The sequence below is a fragment of the Heliangelus exortis genome, chromosome 13 (genome assembly GCF_036169615.1).
Source record: "Heliangelus exortis chromosome 13, bHelExo1.hap1, whole genome shotgun sequence".
Lineage (NCBI taxonomy): Eukaryota > Metazoa > Chordata > Aves > Apodiformes > Trochilidae > Heliangelus > Heliangelus exortis.
The window spans coordinates 18,106,170-18,129,916 of NC_092434.1; the positions used below are offsets into that span (position 1 = coordinate 18,106,170).

At 62.6% G+C, this 23,747-nt stretch overlaps 1 protein-coding gene across 1 annotated transcript; it reads right to left on the reverse strand.

Moving 5' to 3' along the window:
- Positions 1-275: 275 nt before the first annotated feature.
- On the reverse strand, positions 276-22,990 carry RIPOR1 (RHO family interacting cell polarization regulator 1). The gene is given in 25 exon segments (XM_071757203.1): positions 276-1,160; positions 2,170-2,260; positions 2,533-2,616; positions 2,718-2,914; positions 3,242-3,400; positions 3,518-3,679; positions 3,801-3,936; positions 4,039-4,213; positions 4,549-4,700; positions 5,230-6,183; positions 6,861-7,001; positions 7,206-7,335; positions 7,554-7,702; positions 8,256-8,381; positions 8,600-8,643; positions 8,721-8,784; positions 8,866-9,018; positions 9,119-9,172; positions 9,538-9,561; positions 9,846-9,924; positions 10,251-10,400; positions 12,791-12,917; positions 22,692-22,835; positions 22,838-22,864; positions 22,867-22,990. Coding segments are annotated over 25 exon segments (3,729 nt in total). The 5' UTR covers positions 22,976-22,990; the 3' UTR covers positions 276-1,062.
- Positions 22,991-23,747: the final 757 nt, after the last annotated feature.

Below are 23,747 nucleotides of genomic sequence, written 5' to 3' on the forward strand. Positions count from 1 at the left end.
TGGCAACATCTCAGCAATTCTTGCAAAGCTCAGGGGAGGTGGAAGCTCTTGAGGCTGAAAAGGAGGAGTTTGCTCTTTTTTGGGTACCCCCATGGCCAGGACAACCCTCTCTGCTCCCAGCCATGCCCTCTGCTGGGTGACAGAGCTGCTGTCCTGCACCCGGGCAGGGCCAGGAATCACAGTTCTGCCCCATGAGACACCCTCCAGCTTGCTGTCCTGCCAGCTGACTCTGCTGTAGGCAGTGGAGCCTGAGAAACACCTGCACAGAGACCCCGTCACTCATTAAAGGTTTGGTTTTATTTCTTGTTTAAAATCAAAATTAGTCATTCTCTGTAATTACATTATATATAGATTTATAGAGACATTATAGAAAAGAATTTTTTGCTTTTGTTTTTCTGCAAAAATCTGTAAATAAAAAATAAAATAAAACGACGACAACAATAACAACAAAAAAAGGTGGCAGCTTCTGTCCATCCTTCTGTCTGTCTGTCCTTCTCTTGCTTCTCCCGCCCCTGCCCTCCACAGCGCTTCCCAACGGACCAGGAAAAGCTCCGGGCTTGGGGGGGGGGGGGCCACATCTCACCACACTCCCTCCAGCCACAGCCAGGGAGGGACAGGAGCTGGAAAGAAGAAACGCCAGCAGAATATATTAATAATATCTCATATTTCCTTTTATTTAAGTCCTGGGGACTCCGGGTGGCGCGTGGCAGCAGTCCCCACGGCCCAGGCGTGGTTCACAAAGTGCAGGTCCTCCGGCCAGAGGGAAGGCGAGAGGAGGCAGAGGGATCCGGGGCGTCTCCGGGGGGGGCTGAGGAGCCCTCCCCGGGGTGGTTTTAAATATCACTACGGGAGGGTGGGGTGTGCAGCCCTGCCCAGGGTGCGGCCGTGGCACCCGGTGGGGCCGGGGAAGCGCGGTGCTCCGTAAGGCAGTGTGCGGCTCCGGGGTAAGACTGCGCTGAGCTGCCGGCGGCTGAGCGGCCCCACGAGCCCGGGGAGGGGTGGTGGGCCCAGCGGTGGCTTTGGCCCTCGAGGGGTGGCGGGTGGGTTTGGGTGGCTGGCTGCTCAGAAAGCCGTGCTGGCCATGCTGGCTGGGGCAAAGATCCTCGGCAGGTTGTCCATGGTCTCCTCCAGCCGCCGGTGAGCTGATTTGCCATCTTCCCCTGCAAGCACATGTTGTGGTCAGTGAGTCCGACTGCAGGAGCCCTGTCCTCTGCCCGTTCCCGGCCACCTTCCATGGCTTTTCCAGGGAAACGTGGTGAACGCCCAGCAGAGCCAAGCTGGTGTGCTACGGCCACAGAGTGGAGACCTCTCTTGTCCTCCCTAGCACCCCCTTAGGTTGGGATTCAGCTGAAAAAGCCCCCAGAGCTTCTGACTGAGACGTCGCAAATCCCTGCCTGCTGTAACCCTGCTCACACCGGGTGGGATCACCCATGCTTTGGGATCCTTGCGTGGGGCAAAGGGGCTGGGGCTTGGTGCTGTGCCAGCTCCAGCAACTCCCAACAGCTGTGCACATCTGCACGCAGAGGCACAGGCATCCCGAGGGCTTCCCCAGGACCCCCGGGCACATGCAGGGATGCACGACCATGCGTGACCATGACCACCCTACAATCTGGCTCTGGGGTCTTCACCTGGCACCCCATGCACGCAAATCTGCCCTGAAATCTGCAGCCATCCCCAGCAAGAGGTGGTGACATGGACAGTCTGCTGAGACACAGGACACAAGGAGCCTAAATGTGCCACAGTGCCATGGAGATGGGCTCTGCAAACAACCAAGACACACAAGACTCCAAAATGTGACACGGCTGACAGGCTCTAAGACGGAGACATTTGTGAGCAAAGCAGCAGGAGCAAGGATGGGGTGACAAGGACAGCTCATGTGTCCCAACCTGAGCAGCAGCTGCCACGATCTCGAGGCCTAGAAACCCACTCAGATGGTTCTCTCAGTGCCATCTAGCAAAAATAACAACCAAGCTTAGTGCTCTCTGGCTGCTAAGACAATTGGCCCTCACTTCCAGCTTGTTCTTGCCCTTCAGAGCTCAGGGCACAGTGAGTGGGGTAGGCAGGGACCAGCCCAGGCCCCCCTTCTGTCACGGGCACTGCCAGCACTGGGGATGCTGCTTGGGGTGCAGTGGGTGGGGAAGGAGCAGAGGGCAGCAGTGGGACACTCACCACACAGCATCAGGCTCTGCTTGGCTGCTTCCCGCACAGGCTCCTTGTCGGTTTGGCACAGGTAAACCAGCTGCTCAATGCTCTCCTTGGCCTGCAGGAAAAGGGACAAGGGGCTGAGTGGGGCTGGCAGTAGGGACACAGCCCCGAGGGGGAGACAGCACTCGGTGCAGCAGCCCCATAGCACAGGGAAATCCCTCATCCTGTCCCTCCCTTCCCTGTCTCTCTTCCCAGCCTGACCCTGCCTGCTTCTCTGACACATTTAGGGCACCACAAGCTCCTCTGTCCCCAGAGCTGGCTCAAAGCCATTCCCCTTCCTCCTAAAGGTGCAGCCCTGACTCCTCCCCTGCCCTGCACCCTTCTCACCTTCAGGCAGCCCAGTGCCGCGCACCCAGCCACACGTGTCTGCACCTCCTCATCCTCCAGCTGCTCCAGGTAGCACACAAGAGCCTGGGGGACAGGAAGGGGTCAGTGCCACCACCCAGGGGTTCAGCAGCACCCCGGGGACCGCGGAGCCATCCCACCTTGTCCCCAGCTTGCCTGGCACCTACCCGTTGGCGAAACCGCGGGTTTTCTGCCAGGCTGCGGAGCTGGGCTGACACAGCGCTCACCACCTTGCTGTTCCCTTCCACAAGGAGCAGGCTCAGTGCCTTCAGCCCCTCCTTCTTCAGGCGGCCCTCAGGGACACGCTTCAGGGCACGCAGCACCACGTCCTGGTCATCAGAGTTGAGGTTCTGTGCCAGCAGGGCTGCAGGGAACCGCTGGCTGAGCCGAGGGGTGAGGACCCCGGTGACAGCATCCCTGTCACTGCAGGGAACCCATCCCCGGGCACCCCGCACACCCACACCAGGCCGAGGTGGCCCCAATGCCTGGAACTGCTGGGGCACCCGAGCCAAGGTGCTGGGGACCTACAGCAAGGACCCAGGGTGCTTACTAAGGAGGTGTGGGCTGCCCTGCCCACCCCAAGGATGGCTGAGCCTCTGGGTGATGCCCAGAGTGAGCATGGTGGTGCTGCAGGGTTAACCCCTACAGTGATGCTCCAGTCCCCCACGGATGGTCCCGGGAAGGCACCCACCTTCCTCTGCCAGCTCCATCATGTAGGTGTCAAGCACCAGGGGGCCGAGTGACTCAAAGTGGCTCCAATACTGAAAAATGGTGACCTGCTCACTCTGGGCACTGCCCGGCCGCCGGGGCAGCCGCCGGTTCAGGACGTCCTCCACCAGTTTCACACACACTGCGGGAAAGGGTGGGGGTCAGGGTGCTCAGGAGCCACGGCCACCTCCCCGTGGGGCTCCTGGCTGATCCAGGACCCCACTCACGATCACTGAGTGGGGGCTGGGGTCCCACTCACCGACGTCGGCCAGGCCGGGGTGCCTCTCACTGATGGGTGCTGCGTGCTGGGTGCTGACCACCTGCAGGAACCGCTCCACGGGGCAGGTGTAGAAGTTGGGCCTCTCCACACAACGGTCCCAGAGGGACAACACGCCCTCCTTCCGCGTTGAGAACTGCACCACTGCGGGGACACACGCTGTCACCCTCCCCCAGGTCACGCCAGGCAGGGGTAGGGGGGGGACTTTGCCCCACGCTGCCCCTGGGGTGGCACCGATTGTCCCGCGGCTCCACCAGGAATTTACCTTCGGCAGCAGATCCAGCTGCTCCCCCTCTCTCCTCCGTCAGCTGGCAGATGATCTCCAGCACCTGGGCCTCCCGCAGCAGCCTGTCCAGGGCGTACATCTCCTGGCACCGCAGGGGACCGAAGGTGCCCAACTTCTGCAAAGGCACAGCCACACCGGGGACATCAGGCATGGAGCTCAGCACCCCCCACCTCACATCCCCCCCCAGGGGTGTCTCCTGTCCCCGTGCCGTCCTCACCAGCAGCAGGCGGTTGCAGGTGTGGAGGTGAAGCACCAGGGCCTTATCCAGGAACTCGTTGCCTGTGCTCATGGGGTCGGTGCTGGCCTCGGAGCCGCTGCACATCCCGGTGTCATCTGCCCCCGTCTCGCTGGTGCTGGGGGCTCTGCTTCCCCGCCGCGGTCTGACAGCCCTCCTGCAAGCCAGGGAGGGGCTGAGGCAGTGGTTCAGCATGGGAAACCTGGATGTGACCCTTCCCAACCCACGGGGCAATGCTGGACAGTTTCTGTAGGACCTACGATATCACGGGGAGCATGGCACAGGAGCACAGGGGCTGCCTCTTAGCCCCCGTGGAGAGACTGGGGCAGCATCGTGCCACCAGAAGGGTCAGATCCTGCTGCTTCTCCAGCTGGTGCTGCCCTGAGCTGTGCTGAGCTGGTCTAAATGTGCACTGACAGCCAGAAAGAGCTGGGCATCCTCCATCCCAAATGCCCCAGGGCCGCATCCTGCCCCCAGCCCCATCCCTCAAACCTTGCTGTGCACCTCTCATCGTGGAGGGGATCCTCCTCGGAACCCTCTGAGTCCTCCATGTCAGAGGTGTTGAGGAAGCTGAAGCTCTCCAGTGCATGTTCCACTGTCAGGCTGATGCTGGAGGCCCGGCTGAGGAAGATGCCCTGCTTCTGCTGGGGGGGAAGGCATGGCAGGCTTGGACCCTGGCTCACCAGGCAAGGCAGCCCTTCCACCTGTGTCCTGGGGCACTGCCAGCAGGGATGACCCCATCCCCATCATCCCTGGGCACTGCCAGCAGGAATGACCCCATCCCCATCACCCCCATTATCTCTATGAACCCTGTCATCCCCATTGTCCCTGGGCACTGCCAGCAGGAATGACCCGATTCCCATCATCCCTGGCCACTTCTATCAGGAATGACCCCATCCCTATCATCCCTGGGCACTGCCAGCAGGAATGACCCCATTCCCATTGTCCCTGGGCACTGCCAGCAGGAATAACCCCATTCCCATCATCCCTGGGCACTTCTATCAGGAATGACCCCATCCCCATCATTCCCAGTCACTGCTACCAGGGATGACCCCATCCCTATCATCCCTGGGCCCTGCCAGCAGGGATGTCCCCATCCCCATCACCCCCATTATCTCTATGAACCCCGTCACCCCCTCTCCCTTGCTCCAGGCACTGCTGGCAGCCCCTCACCAGCAGTATCTCCTCCAGGTGCTTGAGCTCCCGTTCCAGGGGCTGCAGCTCAGGGAACTGCCCCCGATAGTCATCCAGGGCCGAGCCCAGGAGGCCAATGGCCTCCTCCAGACCTGAATCCACCACCTTCCCCCGCGGCACCTCGGGGACATCGACCGGCAGTGGCGGGGTAGGGACGGGCCTCTCCTCTGGAGGGGCTTGTGCTGGCGTTGTGGGGACCCCAGTGTCACAGCCACCCTGAGCTGGCACCTGACTCTGCCCCGCTTCAGCCCCTCCAGCCTGGGCCTGGCAGCCGGCGGTGGCCCACACCGCGGTGCCGTGGGGCTTGGGTTCGGTGCCGTGGGGCTTGGGCTCGGTGCCGTGGGGCTTGGGTTCGGTGCCGTGGGGCTTGGGCTCGGTGCCGTGGGGCTTGGGCTCGTCGCCGCCGTCCTGCCCGGCCACCGTGGCGGTTGGCAGCGAGGCAGCAGGCAGGGGGTCGTCTGCGTTCTGCTCGCCCATCTCTGTGTCCTCCGGGCTGGGCTCAAGCTCCCAGGGGCTCTCGGCGGCCTTGGCCTCCATCGTGGCGTCCACGCTGGCCTCGCTGATGTGGCTCAGAGTACGGGAGTAGGGCACGTGCCCGTTGGCCACCGCAGCCTTCTTACGGCTGCCCTGCTCCTCCTGATGGATCCCAGCGGGGGGACTGCTGATGCTGCTGGCACCAGGACCAGGACCAGGACCGGGCCCAGGACCGGGCCCAGGCCCAGTCCCAGGCCCAGCCCCGGCCTCCTCTGGCTGCTGGGAGAAGGAGATTTCGATGGCGGGGGCAGAAGCCTGCACCTCGGGCTGCACAATGGGCTTGTGGGTGGCATGGCGGGAGGTGCCGGACAGCTGGGGGCTGGAAGAGTCGTCTGAGGACTCGGAGGAGATGGACCAGGCCATGCCATTCTCCAGCTCCTCCTGGCGCCGCAGCATGTTCTGGGGAGGGGGGAAACGGTGTCAGATGAGACCCTACAGCTCCTTCAGCTGCCTTCCTTTCAACCACAGGCAGGAACTGGCTGACCCCCAGTGCAGGCTGTGCCAGCACCCGACAGCCTCTGCCAGCCCTGCATCCCACACCACGCCAGGGTGGTCCAGCTCCCCAGCCAACAGCTCCTCGGCATGAATGGCAGCTCTGGCACAGCCACAACAGGGTGTAACACCTGAGGCTGAGGACACGAGCCACCACACGACCCACGGGTGCAAGGATGGTGACAGCCGTGTCTCCGGCATCAACCATCACGCCAGTGTCTCACCATCACTGAATGCCATGTTAACATCATGCCAGTGGCATCACACCAGCACTGGTGTCACACCAGCACCATGGCACAGCACAACACCACCACTGGCACAGGGACACGAACAGGCCTTCTACTCACTAGTGCCCAGCTCTTGCACGGAGGCAGGTGGGCAGAAGAGCAGGGCTGGCCCATGCAGCCCAGGCTGCCCCACCTCAGGGACCATCTCCTCAGGGCCAGTCAGAGCCCAGCTGGGCAGGAGCAGGGCTCTGAGCATCAGCAAGGGCGTGTGGAGGGAGACAAGGAGCTGCTACAGCTACTGCAGGACGGGCACAGTGCTGGACTAAGCTACTGGCTGGCTGCAGCCCTTGCACTTACACGGCCCTGCTGCGGCCATCTCCTGAGCTCAGCCGAGGAGACGTCGCTGCAGGAGCAGCTCTGAGACAGCTTCTCGCAGAGTGTCTCCCGAAAGATGTCCACCAAGGACCAGTCCTGCTTGTCAGCCACCCGCCCCAGGCTCTTTGAGCAGAGAGAAGAGGAGCTGTGAGCGTGGCAGGAGCCGCTGCCAGCACTGGGGAGCTGCAGCTGGATGACTGGGGAGGAGCTGCCCAACCCGTGCCTCAGCCATGCCATTCCCTCTGGGATGTGGCCTGGGAATGTCCCTGTGTGGAACCCCTCCAGGGGCCACCTCTCCCGAGCAGCTGTGCCTGGCAGCACACTTACATAGAACGCCTGTTCCCGCAGGGAGGGAGTGTCAGGTGGGCTCTGGTTGTAGGTGGAGAACCTCTTGTTCACCGTGGAGGCTTTGTTGACAGTGCTGGCTGCTGAGGGCTGGTCGTCCTTGTCAAAGGGGCTGGGAAGGAGAACAGGGAGGTGAGAGATGTGTGACAGCCTGGGCTGGGTCCCAGAACCCCCCCCCAACCCCCAAATTTTCTGTAATTGAAAACCCATGTGGTTTTCCCTAACTGCAGCCCAGTTTTGGGATGGGAGAAAGCCTGAGGCAGGCCAGCTCTTGCCATGCCATGTTGGCCATCCCCAAACCAGCAATGCCTTGCCTGCTGAGATACTCACTTCCAGGTCACCTCCAGACTGAGTTTGAGGGTGCCCAAGTCGTTGATATCCACGGCCACTACTTGGGGCAAAGCTGCAAAGAGGTCCTTGGTCTCGCAGGACACGTTGCCCACCACAACATGGTTGGCCAGGCTCTTTAGCTCTGTCACCTGGGCAAGGAGAGGGAGGAGAGGATGAGAAGAAGCCACAGATCTCATGGCTGCTGTGTGCATCCCTGCTGTGTGTCACCACGCCGTGTCCATCCTGCCAGGATGCCACCACCACCGGCTGCTCTCCTCTCAGCACAGCAAGGGGGAGGTTTAGGTGAGGTCCTGCATGGCACTAGCTGGCCCCAACCCTCTGTCCTGTCCTGTCCTGTCCTGTCCTGTCCTGTTCTCTTCCCTCCCCTCTGTTCTCCTCTCCTCTGCTCTCCTCTGTTCTCCTCTGCTCTCCTCTGCTCTTTCCCCTCCTCTCCTCTCCTCTCCTCTCCTCTCCTCTCCTCTCCTCTCCTCTCCTCTCTCCTCTCCTCTCCTCTCCTCTCCTCTCCTCTCCTCTCCTCTCCTCTCCTCTCCTCTCTCCTCTCCTCTCCTCTCCTCTCCCCTCCTCTCCTCTCCCCTCCCCTTCTCCCCTCTCTTCTTCTCTCTTCTCTTCCCCTCTCTTCTTCTCTCCTCTCCTCCCCTCTCTTCTTCTCTCCTCTCCTGTCTCCTCCTCTCTCCACTGTACCTTGATGGAGAGGAACTCGGTGACGAGGGGCAGGAAAACCATTTCCTCGCTGTCCCACACCTGCTTGCTGTTCACCTCGATGCGTCCCCGCAGCTTCCACCGCTGCCGGCCGTACTTCATGAAGATCTGGGGATGCAGAGGCACGGGTATGGGGGAGATATGGTATGATGTATATGGGGGATATATGGAGCTGGAGCAGCGGGTGCTCTCTGCCTGTCCCCAGGGACCCCCATGCCACCCACCACCGCTGCCCTGCAACGCGCCCTCCTACCAGTGCCCCCCAAGCACCCCAAGAACCACCGGGCAGGAGAAGAGCAGATCCCAACCCGTAGAGTCTCACCAACCTCGTATTGGTCACCAGCACAGAGCCGGGCAAAGCCTGCCAGTCCTGCAAGAAAAAGCAGGGGGAAGAAGTCAGGAGGCAGCAGGCAGGCAGTGGGCCAGGGCTGGAGCAGGACAAGTTACCTTTCATCCGGACGTGGAACTCGCCCAGCTGGCTCTCCAGCTCGTTCTCCAACAGGCACATGTTCTGGGGACAGAGGGACCCGTCAGCAGCCATCCCTGGGATCCCCACGCCCTGCCAGCCCCCTCCCCCAGCCACCTGCCTCACCTCCGTGTACTCCTTGTAGCCCTTGCTGGCCTCAGCCAGGCTCTCCCGTGCCTCCCGGCTGCCCGGGGAGCCCGTGCTGTAAGCCTTGACCATGTTGTGGGCTCCATCACGGAGCCTCCGCTGGATGCAGTAAGCCTCATAGAGCTCATCTATCTGCAAGGAGAGGCCCGAGCTGCGGTGAGGGGCAGGGTGGGGGGACAGCAGGGCTGTCCCAGTGCTGCACCCAAGGTGAGCCCCGGTGCCCAGCTCTCACCTTGCTGGCATGAAACTCCAGGCGGCGCAGGAAACGCTCGATTGACTTCACTTGCTGGAAAAGCAGAGAGGAGGCAGTGAGGGAGCAGCCCGAGCCCTCTGGAGGGCAGCTGGAGGTCAGGATGTGTCCCGCTGCCTGGAGGGTCTCTCAGGAGACAGGCCAGGCTCCAGGCTGCTCCTCTCTCAGCCTGGGAGCTAACCCAGGCTCTTCACTCCCCAGCTACAACTTTTATTTGCAAGAAGCTGGCTAAAAGCCCCTGCCTGTTCCTGGCCAGGCCCAGCTGCCTGCAGAGATCCCACAAGGATACAGGGGGGAGGCAGTGGGACAGTGCAAGTGGAGAAGGGGCCAGCAGCAGCAGCAGCAGCAGTACAACCCCTGGTGCCAGGATGGGGGAAGCAAAGGGGAGCTGGGGTGCTTACCTTGTCGAGATCGTAGAGAAAGCCCTGGAGGAGAGAGGAGAGGAATAAGAGGCAGCACAAAGCCAGCTCTGCCCACCCAAGGACACCTTGCACACCCACCACCCGTAGCACGTCAGCGGGGACATGCAGCACCCAGCCAGGGCTGGAGAGTGCATGGCAGTAGGACTGGCAGGAGCCCAGGCTGGCCCCTGACGTCCCCACAGAAGCAGGCTCTGTCCTAGGGCACAGATGAACCACAAGCCCTGCCCATAACCCCACCCTCTGTCCAGAGCACCTCTGCCCACAAGGCTCTTCCCAGAGATGCTCACCAGACGTGAATTCCTCTTGGACTCGCGGATCTGGGTGCTGAGTTTCTCCAGTTCCAGCTGGTGCACCTCCAGGTAGGCTCTGGAGGCAACCACACCACAGGGTGTCAGGGACACTGTTCCCAGCTCTCCTACCACTCACAGCCCACTCCAGCCCAGCACATCCCCTCTCCAACCCAGCACATCCCCACTCCCCCGCCCAGCACCCAGGCAAGGGACTCCGCGTGTGCCTCTATGTGGAATGCGGTGGGATAGGGGACCCCACACGGCTCCAGGACCCCCAGACACATCACTCAGAAGACCTGGCACATCCCTGACTGGTGACAGCAGAGAGTGGCAAGTTGTCCCTGTGCCCCTCGGGGGCTCCTGACCTCCAACCACCCAGCCACGGGGAGCCCCGGCACTTACGTCAGGCCCTTCTTGAGAGCTTCGTACACCTCGTCGAGGCGGTTGGGCTGAGGCACCTTGGGTGGTGGAGATTTGTGGGACATTGAGAACATCCTACTGACCCTGGAGCCAGTCTTTCGGGAGACGGTGGGGGTGAAGGGTGAGAGGTTCCTGGGGAGAGAGGCAGGCAAAGCCAGGGCAGCCAAGGTCAGCGCACAGCACCGGGGTCTCCCCAGGTGCCCCAGCCTGCCAGGAGCTCTGCCTGGAGACAAGGAGCTCCAGGGTGGAGGCCATGTCTCCAACTGGACCTGCTGCCTCTCCCAGGACTCCCTGGCAGGGCTGCCCAGCAGGGCTGTGAGGGCCAGGGCTGGGCAGCTGCCTGTACCTAGTGCCCGCATCTCCCAGGGAATTCAGCTGCCCCAAAGCCATGGGAAGGACAAAGAGAAACCCAAGGAGCCAGCGGTGGAGAAAAGCAGGGAATGAACCCCATCTCAGTGGAGCCCCAGAGGCCACGGGACAGCCTCTATGGAGGTGTGGGGGTCCCAGGCACTGGCTGGGGGCAAAAGGGGCTGTCACAAGCTGAGCTCCTGGAGTATTTGTGGGGGCACCTCCAGCCTGGGCCACCCTCCGAAAGGGCCACACTCAGCTCCATCACCAGCACCCCGGGTTGCCAGGAGCATGGAGATGTTCCCTGTGGCAGTGTGACACATGCCACCATCGGCTGGCTGGCTTGTCACCACCGTGCTCACAGAGATCCCAGAGGGTGGCAGCACTCGCAAGGACAAGCAAAGATCCCATCGGGTGGCAGCACGGGAGCATCCTGGGGACAAGAGCAGCCCTGTCAGCCCATCAGACAGTGCAGTGACACGGGGCAGGGACATCCCCACTGATGCTTCACCCCTCCAGATGCCACCAAACCCTCCATAAGGAGCTGCCAGCTGCCTCCCCCTGCCCCTCCACAGCACTGGAGACCTCCCCCAGGGACCTGAGGGGATGCAGCCCCAGACACCACCCTTCCTGCCTTGTGCAACTGAGAGGCTCCCCAGCCCAGTGAGCAACACCCTGCTCAGACTGGCTTGTCCCTTCCCTTCCCTTCTCCTCCCAACTCGCTGTCACGCCACCACTCCGGGGTTCCCAGCACTGGGCCCGACCTCCCATCCTGTGCTGCTCATCACAGGAGTAGCCAAAAGACTTCTCTGAATTGTTGGTGGGGAGAGATTAATGTCTTGGTCTCCTCCCAAGCCAAAGCGATGGGTAAGCACCTGATTTCCACCATTCCTCCTCTTTCCCATCCTCCAGGGTCCCTGGAGGCATCTCCCACAAACATCTTCCAACCAACCACTTGGCTGTGAGCATCCAAAATTCCCCTTTTCCCTGTCCCCAGGCAAGCCCCTCTGGTAACCCCAGACCCAGTGATGTACTGGTGGTCTGGAAAGTGTCAATTGTCCCAGAAGCTGGACAAGGACCTGGGGACAAGAGCCAAGCAGGGATGGAGGTCCACTGCCAGGCATGGTGTTCCTCAGTCTAAAGAAAAGAAGGTTCCAGGGAGACCTTAGAATGCCCTCCAGTACCTGAAGAGGCTACAGGAAAATTGGGGAGGGAGCCTTGACAAGTGTATGAAGAGACAGGATGAGGGTTGATGGCTTTACATTGAAAGAGGGGAGATTTAGATGAGATATTCAGAAGAAATTCTTTCCTGTGAGGGTGGTGAGGCATTGGAACAGGCTGCCCAGAGAAGCTGTGGCTGCCCCATCCCTGGAAGTGTTCAAGGCCAGGGTGGATGGGGCTTGGAACCCCCTAGTTCCAGGTGATTGGAACTAGGTGGTCTTTAAGGTCCCTCCCACCCCAAACTAGTCTGAAATTTGATGATTAAAAGCATTTAAATGCTGCTGTCCCACAGCCCAAGCCAGTGGCTTGCCCACGTCCTGAGGGACACCTGAGAGAGGGGAGCCAGGAGGCAGGGATGGGGAGTGGTGGGGATGGGACATGGGTGGTGTGGTTCTCACCAAAGGGAGACACAGCAGAGAGGAGGAGGAGGAGGAGAGGGATGATGGGACCATAACAGCAGCAGCAGCCAGAGAGGATGAGCAGGGAATGGCTGCTCCTGGCAGCACAGCTGAGAGGCAGCCAGTGAAACCTTTCAGGTCTGAAAGAACCCAGAGAATACCCTGACACACTCAGACCCCAACCCCCACAGGAGGTCAAGGCTATCCAGACACAATGCTTCAAACCCAACCACCCGCTAACCACGAGATGGGCACAGAGAAGCTTTCAGAGCTGCCTGAAGAGCAAGAGTGAGGCAGCCCTGCCCTCCCCGTGCTCTGGGGGTGTCCCTGGGACGTGGCTCATTGGAGCAGTGGGGTGATGAGCTCTGCCTCCCACCCAACCTCACTGCTCCCTTCAGCCCCTGTGCAACAATCCCCAGGTACCCCCAAGGTCCCTGAGGGACCCCAGGGCAGCAGGGTGCCTCCCAAAGTGCCTCAGGATGGGCAGCAGGTGCCACCACCACTGTCCCCATCCCTTGTCCCTCCTGGCAGGCAGCACGAGGAGCCATCTCCTACCTGAAGGGCCGGTCGGCCGTCGAGTTCACTCCGGCAAAGGACTGGCTCCTATTGATCTTGGTGACAAGGACGCGGCGCTGCGGGCGCACAGACAGGGACATTGTTGAGTGTGACCTGGAGGGTCTCCCTGGGGGACACGAGAGAGGAGGGTCACCAGCAGCAGGGATGATACTGACAGACCAGGGTGGCTTTGGCACCCACCTCCCAGCACAGAGACACTCCCAGTGGCACCAGGGACACAGGTCCCATGCTGTCTGTCCCCAGTGATGGTGCCAGTGCCCTGTCCTGGATGAAGGAAGGACAGAAGGATGGCTGTGCCCCAGCTCAGCCCCCTGGGAGCCACAGGAAGGGGCTGATGCCCAGTGCCTCTTGTGGGCCTTGCCATATACAACCATGGCAAACCCTTGGCTATGCCCAAGCTCAGCCACCTCCTCCTGAAGCCCATCTTGTCCCATGTCCCACTGTGCCACCCTGCTGCAAGGGCAGGAAGGGTGCGGGACTGGCCCCAGTGCTTGTTTCTGCTCACTCCAGCAACCAGGAGGGAAACCCAGGGACAACAAAGCACTTTGGAAAGTCCCTAGCTGTGCCAGGAGCTCTACATCGGGGGAGGAAAGGTCGAGCCAGTCCCTCCCCAGGCCAGGAAAATCCGTGAGGGCAGCACGTGCCCAGCCCTGCCTTCTGCTCCGGGCAACACCAGAGACAGTGCCAGGAGCCCTGAAACCACTGCCCGTCCCCGCAGGGGCTGGTGCAGTGGATGAGAGCCAGGACAGAGCAGATTTTGGAGTCTCAGAGCACGGACCCAACACAGAGAGGCTCCCAGTGGCACCAGGGACACAGGTCCCACGCTGTCCCATGTCCAGGAGCATCACTGCAGCCTCAGCCAGGGCTCGGGGGCAAAGGGTCCCGGGCTCCTCCTGGCCAGCCACCCCCAGCAGTGCCAGCTGGACACACAGAGGAGCCCAACTCACAGGGCTGTGATGTTCCACTTCTTCTGGCCACCATCAATGCCAGCTCAGCCCCTCCATCCCTGCCAGCCCCCAGAGCCAAGCCAAGCAGCAGGAGCCACCAGAGATGAGACAGCAGGGTGCCCCCCAGTCACAGACCCAGGGACCCACAGCTCCCTTGGCTGGCAGATGGCTGAGCTTACCCCCCAGAGCCACCTCCCTGCTCCCAAAGGGAGCCCCTGGGACAGTACGGGGACACAAATACTGTTGGGGCTCCCACGGCTCCTTCTCCCAGCCTGGCAGAACCCCAGGGCCTGGCTGAAACCCACCCCATGCCCCACGCACCTGCTGGGCCAGCAGCTGGCAGCCCCCCGGCACCGTGCTCCCCGCTGCCCCGCACACCACGATGGGCTGGGGCATTCCCAGCTCCCGGCCTGAGCTCCAGAGCCTTCGGGAATCACAGCCAGCCAGCACTGACAGCCTCCATCCAAACAGAGCTGGGATGCAGCAGGGCCATCTGGTCCCACCTGAGGTCCCAGCCCAGGACCACGGAGCTGCTCTCTGGTTCCCACTGCCTCTCTGGTTCCCACTGCCTCAGGGTTATCTCCCTCAAGTTTCCAGGACAACACTGTCCCAATTAAGCTCATTAGGAGGAACTGTAATCCCTGGCAGGCTGGCTGACCCGCAGCCTGGGCAGATTACCTTCTGCAGGGCTTTTTTAAGCTGCTCCCCACTGAGCACGGCACTGGCTCTTGCTGCCCAGCTGGGTGTTTCAGAGGTTCATCCATAAGGAACCCACCTGGCACCCCTGGGATGGAGCTCTCTGTGCGTGGCACAGGTCACAACCCCTGTGAGGTGATCTCAGGGTCCGGCCAGCCCATCCTTCTCCAACCCACCATTCCCTCTGGGAGGGCAATGGAATCTAAGGAGGGTCACCCAGGCAGGAGATTGCACAGGGCAGAAGGATGCTGGTGGGGCTGAGGGGCACTTGGCTCTCCCCTGGCCCCCCAGCCACGGCCAGGTCTTTGGCAAGGTGGGTGCAGAGTGGAGCTGGCATCACACAGGGCACAGCTCTGCTGCCAGCCAGCCCAGAGCCTGCCCCGGGCACTGCCAGATCCTGCCAGCACCAGCCTGTCTCCCACAGCATCCCGTGTCCCTGGGCCTGGCACCCCAAGCCCCCTTGGAGGAGGGGGACCCTCTGCCCCTGAGCAATGACCCAGAAGCCCCAAGGATGCTCAGGCCCAGCCCAGGTGCAGTGCTGCCAGCTGCAGGCAGGGCAGGCAGGGTGTGGGGTCCTGCTCCTGGCACGCTCCTCCCTGCAGAGGAAAAAAAAACCCCCGGCATGGTGCATTCCTGACATTGCCCAGATAAGAGGTACCTGGTACGGCAGCAGCACAGCAAACCCTGGAGAGGAGCAGAGCCAGGGCCACGTTGGGAAGGGGCCAGTGGTCACCCCATCCCACCCATCCCAGTCACCAGGCAGAGTACCAGCACACAGGTGTCCATCCCTGCCACGGCCTGAGCTCCAAGCACATCCCTCCCTCTCTGGAGAAGGAGTCCTGTCCCGGGGGTCCAACCCCTGCCAGCCCCACCGCCCCCTGCCCTGCCCTTAATTAGGGCTGGGGTGTAACGAAGCTGCTCCCGACCCAGCGTTTCACCTTGCCGTGCCTGTGCCGCAGATGGCTCACAGCTTTCCCGGGGCAGGAAAAGCAATCCTGGGAATCCGTCCGTCTGCCAGTCCTTGGGCAGTGCTGCCCCCCAGCCCGGAGAGCAGAGGAGCCAGGGTCCAGCAGCTGGGTGGGTGGGAGGGTGCTGGCACCCCCACCACGGGGCTCTCCAGCCCAGCTGCTCCTCTCTCCCTGCCGGGTGCTGGGGAGGTGATTGGGATCCCAGGAATGCTGGTGTGAGCGGAGGGGCAGTCCGACCGGCTGGGTTGGTCCCAGCTGGTTTCTGTTTCCGACACTCAGACAGCAGCCTCGGGTTGCTCCGGCGGGTTTATCGACACTGCCCTGGTCGAAAATGCTCTGAGACGGCTCCTCACTAGTCCCCTGCCCCGAGACCCCGGGGTGCTCTGACCAGCACCCCCGGCCACGGCACCCAGCAACACCCAGGGCAGCAGCACCCCAGGGATCAGCAGCCAGGATCCTCCAGCAGCCACCCCTCTAGGAGAGGCTGACAGGGATGGGCTGTGGTCCCCTCTCTGGGGGACTCTGGAGGTGGCACTGCGGTCACCTCCCCAGGCACAGTGGGGTAGCCATGTCCCCAAACAAGGTGGCCATGGGGCCTGTCCCTCCTGCCCACCAGTCCCTCCAACCCCTACCAGCAGCACAACCCCCCCAGCCCAGCACCCTTGGGTGAGCATCCCCTGGGTGCCTGCAGGGAGGACACTGGGAGCCTGCAAACGTGTCCCGCTGCCCCGGCTCCCTCTGGCCCTGCTGCTGCAGCTTTGTTTTCACAGCTGTGGCCCCCAGGCCTTGCATCTTGGCCCTCCCGGCCCCTCCCGGCCCCTTGGCCGGTTGCCAGCATGGACTGGAGCAGCTCTTCCCTCCCACCACCACCCCCAGTCCCCTCCCGTCCCTCCCTGCCGTGGATCCATAGATGGCAGAGCATCAGGGGACCGATGACAGACGGGGACGCCTCCTCCCTGACCTCCTCCACACTCTGCTTCTCCTCTGGGAGGGCAGCACCCCCTCAACTGCCCCCCTCACTGGGTGATTAGAGGGTTGTTTTTTTTGCTTTGGATGAGTTAGTGAGCAGCATCCTGGCTCCCTGTGACTCACCCGGGAGAGAAAGTCCCAGCCATGAGGTCTCATCCCCCACCAGAGCAGGGGACAGTGATGGGGGTGCTGCTGGCAGGATGGGTGCTTGGGGTGGGGGGCCCACTGGCTGTATCCACCCTTGTGGCCACAAGAGCCTGGCTGGCTCCTTGGGCCAAGTGGGAGGGTAGCAGGAAAAGGAAGGAGCTGGGAATGGGAAGAATTGGAGGAAGTGCTTATTTACCCTGTGGAGTATCCCTGAGGAAGGGCAGGGCAGGGCGCAGGCAGACACTCATGGCTGGCTCCCCCCCGGGGGGCTCGCAGCCTCCCACCCCACTGCCCACCCCACGGGCTCCCAGTTAATAGCCAGAGAGGGGTGCAAGTCCCAAACTGGGACAGTGGAGGTGGTCACCACTGGGGTTCCCCGTGGCCTGACTAAGCTCATGCCCAACCTCCCAACCTGTTTTCTCAGATGTCTCTTGAGAACCAGCCCAGGACCACCACGATCCCAGTGAAGGCAGGAGCCCACCACCAAAGGCACCACCTCCATGTCCTCCTAGATGAGACAGCAGCCCGGGCAGGGGCAGCAGCTCCTGCTCCTGAGTGGGCTGTGACCCCTCTCAGATGTGCTGAGCTGCTCTGGTATGACCCTGATTGCAAAGCTCCCACACGCCACCTTCACCCCTGCCTGCTCATCTCCAGGATGCTCTGCTGGGCAAGAGCAGCTTCACCCCAAACCCTGCTGGGGCATCTTGGTCCCCACACACAAAGACCAGCCCCAGGACCCCTGTTCTGCCTCAGTCCCCTGCAGCCATGGTGCCAGCAGTGCCCAACGTGGAGCCAGGCTCTGGTTGTCTTCATTAAAACGGCTGCAGCCAAGACCTGGGGGCATGGGGTGGGGGACAAAAACAATTTGCCAAGGAAATCCGTGTTGCTGTGGCCCCAGGCAGCTGTGGGCAGCCGTGGCCCCTTTCCTGCCTGGCTCTCAGGGTGGGCAACACGGCTGGGCAGGCAGGGAACCCTGTCCTGCCCCGTCTGAAACGCTCACCAAGGCTCAGGGTGTCCCTTGCGGGTGGCAGGTCCCCGGTGCCCCGGCAGGGAGAGGTCTCCTCCCAGGGAAGCCACTCGCACTCCCAAAAAAGTGCCCCCCAAACCCAGCCGTGTCACCCCCGGAGCTTCAAGCAACCAGGGCCCCCCGAATCGATGGTGTTTTCTGAGGGGAGTTTGGGGGGGTTCGCAGCGCTGCCAGCACTCGGTACCTTTTGTTTTGCCATTCATGTCGGGCTGCAGCAGCACCTCCCCCTCGGGCCGGGGTCTGCAGCGGGGGCAGCCGGTGCTGTCTCATGCCGTCCGTCCGTCCGTCCGTCCCTCTGTGTCTGTCTGTCTGTCCCTGTGCAGGGGGCGGGAGGGCTCCCCCCTGGGCAGGAGTCTCCTCCCACGCTTCCCTTGCCCCAGGCTGACATCACAGCCCAGCGCCATGACTGAAGGGGACAGAGGGACAGAAGGACAGAGGGACGGGAGGACAGAGGGACGGACACCCGGCACTGCTGGAAGGGAGGGGCCTCGCCAGCACCGGCTGCCCTGGGAGTGGGGAGGGCGCTGCTCAGTCCCCTTCCTTCCCCGTGGCTCCTCTGGGGAAACTGAGGCACGGGAGACCACACCGAAGGTTCCTGCGGTGCAAACTCCCCCTCGCAGACCAGACCCCCTTCTCCGGGCGGGGAGGGGAAAGACTTCAAGCACAGCCCCTCCTCTCCCCCATCCCTGCCAGCTCCACTGTGGGCAGGCACGAAGTGGAGGCAGAGTGGGCAGCCAGTGCTCACCCCACTGCAGGGAGCAGTCCTGGCAGTCCTGCCACTCCCACATTGATATATTCAAAATAATAATAATAATAAAATAATATATATACACGTATAAAATGCTGCAGCTCTTCTGTGGGCTTCCCATGGCACACATCCCCGTGGCTGCTCCCACCTGCTCTCCATGCCAACCCAAGTGGCACTTCCTGGCCCCAAAACTCCCTGTTTAGGGGACACAGGGATGCCTTAAACAACCAGGGGACCCTGTGACACAGCCATCACACCCCTCCAGTGCTCTAGGTCCCTGCACAGGTCCTGGTTCTGGGGTCCCCAGGCCTGGCACTCCCCCTTCAGCTTCGACAGAGGAGCAGCCAGCTCAGTCCCCACCTCACCGGGGCAGGAAAAGCCACCTCCCTCCCAGGCTCCTTTCCTGTTTGCTGCTGCTTTTAGAGCCAGGTCAGGCTGGGTTCAGGAGGAAAAGCCTTGTGGGGGGGTGCTTGGAAAGAGAGGGTACTCCCAGACACGTGTAACCCTCTTCCTGGAGGGTGAGCTGGTAGTAGTGCTGCTTCCCCAGCCCACAGCTGGTCCCCTCTTTCTTGGTCCCTTCCTTGCAGGTCCCTGCACACGATGGGACCACATGGCAGCTCTGAGGCTCCCTTGTAGGGTGGCATTGCTCCCACATCATGGGTAACCATGGCACAGCCAGGTTCAGAAGGATGGAGCAGTGCCACCAAGGAGTGCTGTGTCCCGGGACATCCTGTCCTTCTGGTGCCCAGGTGGGTGCCCAAAGGCAGCTCCGTTGGGAAACCAGCTGGAGGAAGAGCTGGGCTGGCCCTGAGCAGCACCGGAGGAAAAACCATCCCAGCCCTGGCAAACGGAGGCATCTTGTTGCCCAACCACAACCTCCGTGGCAGTACCATGGGCACGGTGGGGAGCCCACAGCCCAGCCCCTTCCCAACGTGGCCTCCACCTCCACCCCAGCTTCCAGGGACTCAGGGGAACCTACCAAGAGTCCCGACCCCTGGGCAGGGGGCTGCTTGCTGCTCAGCCTTTTCCCCGTGGCAAAGCTTGGCTCCCAGCACTGCCCGGGGACTCCGCAGCCTCCGGCAGAGCCTGAGCCGCGCTGGCAGCCGCGCGGGGCCGGTGCCCGGCAGACGGCAGACGCGGCGCCTGCAGCCAGGGCCCATGCCAGCTCGTTTGTTCTCATTAAAAGTTAATCAGCAAAGCAGGCTAAAGCTGCCGGGAGCTGAGGGAGAAACCCTCTGCGGTGCCACACGGAGAGAAGGGATGGTCCAGGGGTCCCCGCCAGAGGGGTGAGGGGCAGCTGTGCTGCTGGCGGGTGCTGCGGCGGGGCAGAGGACACAGAAGGGGACACGGGCGGGTGGCGTAAGATGTCCCCTCAAAGCACTGTGCTGCACCCTGAGTGGTGCTGGGGAGGGCTCACCTTGCCAAGGGCAGGCAGAGGAAGGGCACGAGCTGCGCTGACGCTGCCAGGGCCTGGGTAGTAATGTTTAAACAGATCTCCGTCCCTGAGCTTGCTGGGGACAGGGAGAAGGCACAGGGAAGGGGACAGCCCCACAGCCACAGGGGATTTCCTTGGATGGTCACCACCACTCCAGCTGCATCCTTTCTGAGGGTGTCCTTATCGTGCCCATGGAGCTGCTCCCAGCATCCCCACCCCAACCACAACATCTGGACACCAAAAGCCCCTTCACGGGCAGCCACGCACCCACACGCGTGTTCACCTGTGGCCAGCCCACGTATGGGCAGAAGAAAAACCCAAAGCCAGCCCATGAGGAAGGGTGTTCCCGCTTCCCTGCTCCCCATGGGATACAGGACTGGCATCCCTGACACCCCACACCCAGCCAGCACTGAGTCCAGGCCCTGGAACCAACAGCTCCCAGGCTCTGCCCACCCAGCCCCTGGAGAAGCCACCAGTCCCAGAAGCACACAACCCTGCACCACGGTGATGAGGAAGCTGTTTCAGGGTGTTCCTGGACATGGACAACCTGGTGTGTCTGGGAATGTCACCACAGCTGGAAATGGGGCACAAAGAGACACGGGACAGCTTCAGGTGGTGCACAGTGAGCAGAAGACACCACTGGCCAAAAGAAGCTAAGGAGATGAGGGCCACCACGTAGGCACCAGAGTGATGGGGGTCCAAAGAGCCACGGGGGACACCTAGGTGGGGGCAGGAGGTGACAATTCTGGCAGGAAGACCCACCATCATGGCTTGAAGAGCAACCACAGTGAGTGACTGAGTGACTTGTGGCCAGACCAGAGCCAGTCCTGGTGTGGGAAAGCCGAGTCCCAGAGCCACAGATGGTCACTCCCACCACAGAGCAACAGCTGACCCCATCTTTAGTTTTTGCAGAAACCAACAAAGCCAGCTTCAAAATTTTTTTTGGTTTTTTGCAGGGTTGGTCACCTGAGAGCTGGAGAAGGCCCAACCCTTGTGGCAAGTAAGGCTGTCCCCACAGCTAGGCTGTCCCCAAGGCCACCAGAGGGGCTGGAGACCCCACATCCAGGCAGCGGGACATCCAGGCAGACCCCACATCCAGGCAGACTCCAGCCCTCCCCCTCGCTTCCTCGCCTCATCCCCACACAGCAGCAGAAATAGAAGGGATATAAATGGCAGCCCTATAAATAACCCCAAAGCACGAGGCGGGGAGCTCGGCCCAGCCTGGCAGTGGCCTCAGCCCACGCAAAGCCAGGCCTCGGTCTGCCTTCACCATCCTCTGGGGACCCCAAATGCCAGCTCCCTGCCCACAACGGGTCTCCCAGGTCCTGTCCTTTATGTCAGAGCCATGGCAGGAGGTCTGAGTCGCCTGCCAAGCCTCAGACACCGAATCAGGCTGCAAACCTGGGGGATGTCCCCACCACCCTCACTCCCCCGGGAGTAGCAACGGGCACCAGATGATGCCCACCTCAGGCACCCCGCAGTAACCAGTCTGCAGATCACCGGGCAAAGAGGAAGCACTGCCCAGGAGCCTGAGGTCAGACTTGTCACATCCTTGTCCCACTCCTTGTCAAGTTACCCCTCAGCTGCAGCCCACCACCCACCTCACCATGCCCATCCCAGTATCCCCCATCCCTGCATCCCAGTATCCCCCATCCCTGCATCCCGGTATCCCCCATCCCTGCCGGCATTCCTGTGCTTGACCCCATCCTGTAGCATCCTCCCCCAGGACTCGGCTGCCACCATTGCCAGCTCCCACCACGGCCCCTCACCACATCGGGGACCTCCACCAGCCCAGAGCAGCACCCACTGCCGGCACTGCCGGATTTTTACGGCGTCACGGCCCCACGCCCCAGGCCCCAGGCCCGACTGAGGGATGCAGCAAGGCTGCCCTCGGCCACCACCCAGGAGCTCCTTGTCCAAAGTGGGATTTATAGGAAGGCCAGGACCTCCCGACAGCCTCAGCAGTCTCCTCAGGGAACACGGCCCGGGTAAAAACCCAGCCTTGGGATGGCCGGAGATGAGGCAGGGAATGGGTTAATGGTGCGAGGCCTTCCCCAGGACTTCTTGGCAGGCCGGGGAGGGCTGGGAGACAGGAGGATGGGGCCAGCGACAAAGCAGGATCTGTCTCATTAATTCCCCCGAGCATTCCTCCCTCTCTCACCCAGGAGGAGGAGGAGGAGGCAGCACCCAGCTTACGCCATGCACCCACCGCCCCTAGGGACCCCCTTCTGAGCTCCTGCTTGGGTGCAGGGGTGCGGTGGGGGGGGGGAGATGGGTGCAGCCCCTCCTCCGGGACACACTGGGAGAGGCCCTATATGGCCACGGGCAGCTCGCCCTTTGCCTGCTGTCCTCCGCCCGGCTGTCCCGCAGCAGAGGGGACACGGCTCAGGCCACCGGCTCCTCCGCAGAGCAAAACAACCGGCGTCACCCCAAACCGGGGAGCCACGCAGGGCCGGAGGAGCCCACCAGCCCCGGACCCGCCTTCCTGGGGGTGTCCTCTCCCCCCTCCCCCCCGATACCCCTCGGCCGGGCGGGTCCTTCTCCCGGCGCCTCCGGCCACGGTCCCCGCCCTGCCGCAGGGTGGGGGAGCAGCAGCCCCCGAACCCCCGGGCCATGGAGGGGGAGGCGGGCATCCCCCCGAACCGCGGGGCCGTGCGGCGGAACCAGCCCCCCGAATGGCAGGGTCATGGCGAGCAGCCCCCCGCCCAGCGTCCCCCGTCCCCCTCTCCCCCCCCCACCGCGTCCCTAAGCCCCCCGGGTCCCGTGGGGTGACTCCCCCCGGGGATACGCGGCGGGTGCCATTGGGGGTGGCCGGCGGTGCTCTCCTCCCCCCCCCTCCCCAGGGTGTAGCCCTTGCTAAAGCCACCGACGCCGCTCCCCTTTCACACCCCCGGACCCCTACCCCCCGGTGCCGGCGGCATGTCCCGGGGCGGTGACACTCACATGTCCCCGAAGCGGCGGGGGCCGAGGCGGGGGGCGAGCGCGGGGCTGTCCGGGCGCATCCCCTTTGTTCCGCTCCCATGGACGGGGAGCGGGAGCTGGGGCCGGCTCCCGGCAGCGCCCACCCCGCCGCGCTCCATGGAAACGCGGAGCCATGTGATCCCGGCAGGAAACCGGGCACGGCCGGCGACAATGGCGGCGACAGGGCCGGGGAGAGGGTTACCCCCGCCGCCATCCCCCGGGGGGACCGCTGCCGCCATCATAGCCATCATCATCACCACCGACATCGCCACCGCGCCGGGGTCAGGAGCCCCCCGGGGGCTCCCCCACCCCCCCGAGAGCCTGCGACCCCCTCGTAGTTGGGGTGGGATCACTCTTCCACCGGGGACACGGCGACCACAGCCTCGATGGAGCCACGCATACACCCCCAAAGGGCCACGACAGCCCCTCTGTCCCCAGGCTTCAGCTCCCCCGGAAGACCCCAAAAGCAAAGTGCCATGACCCAGGCTGCACAGGCAGTCGGTGACAGGAAGGTCTTTGCTCCCCGGGTGCCCCAGGCTGCCTTATCACCCCATCCCCTCCTCCTGATCCCGACTGCAGAAACCAGGAGCCACGCTCAGACCTCAGCGTGTCCATCGTGGGAAAGCAAAGCAGAGACAACACCCCCCCACGTCCCTCCTGAGCAGAGGAGAGCATCCAATTCCCCAGCCACGGGATGGGCAACCCAGGTGGGAATGCCAGCTGCCACCCCCTGCAGATGGATGTCACGGTTACGTGGTTCTGGCATCCCCATGGAGCAGCACAGTCGGACAGGATTGGACCTTGCCAGTTCAAGTCCTAAACACTGACAGCTCTGAGCATCCCCGGAGCTCTGGGTGGAGAGGGGGGAAGGTGCCACGCTTCCCTTGCCACCATTCCTGCTGGGGGGATGCATCCCACTTCTCTCCTTTCCCCCAAGCCCATCTTTTTACTTCCTGTCCCAGATAACACGGAATCAACCCAGTTTTAAACTGCACAGGTGTCTTTGTGTCCCCAGTGAGACATCCTCCATGCAAAGAT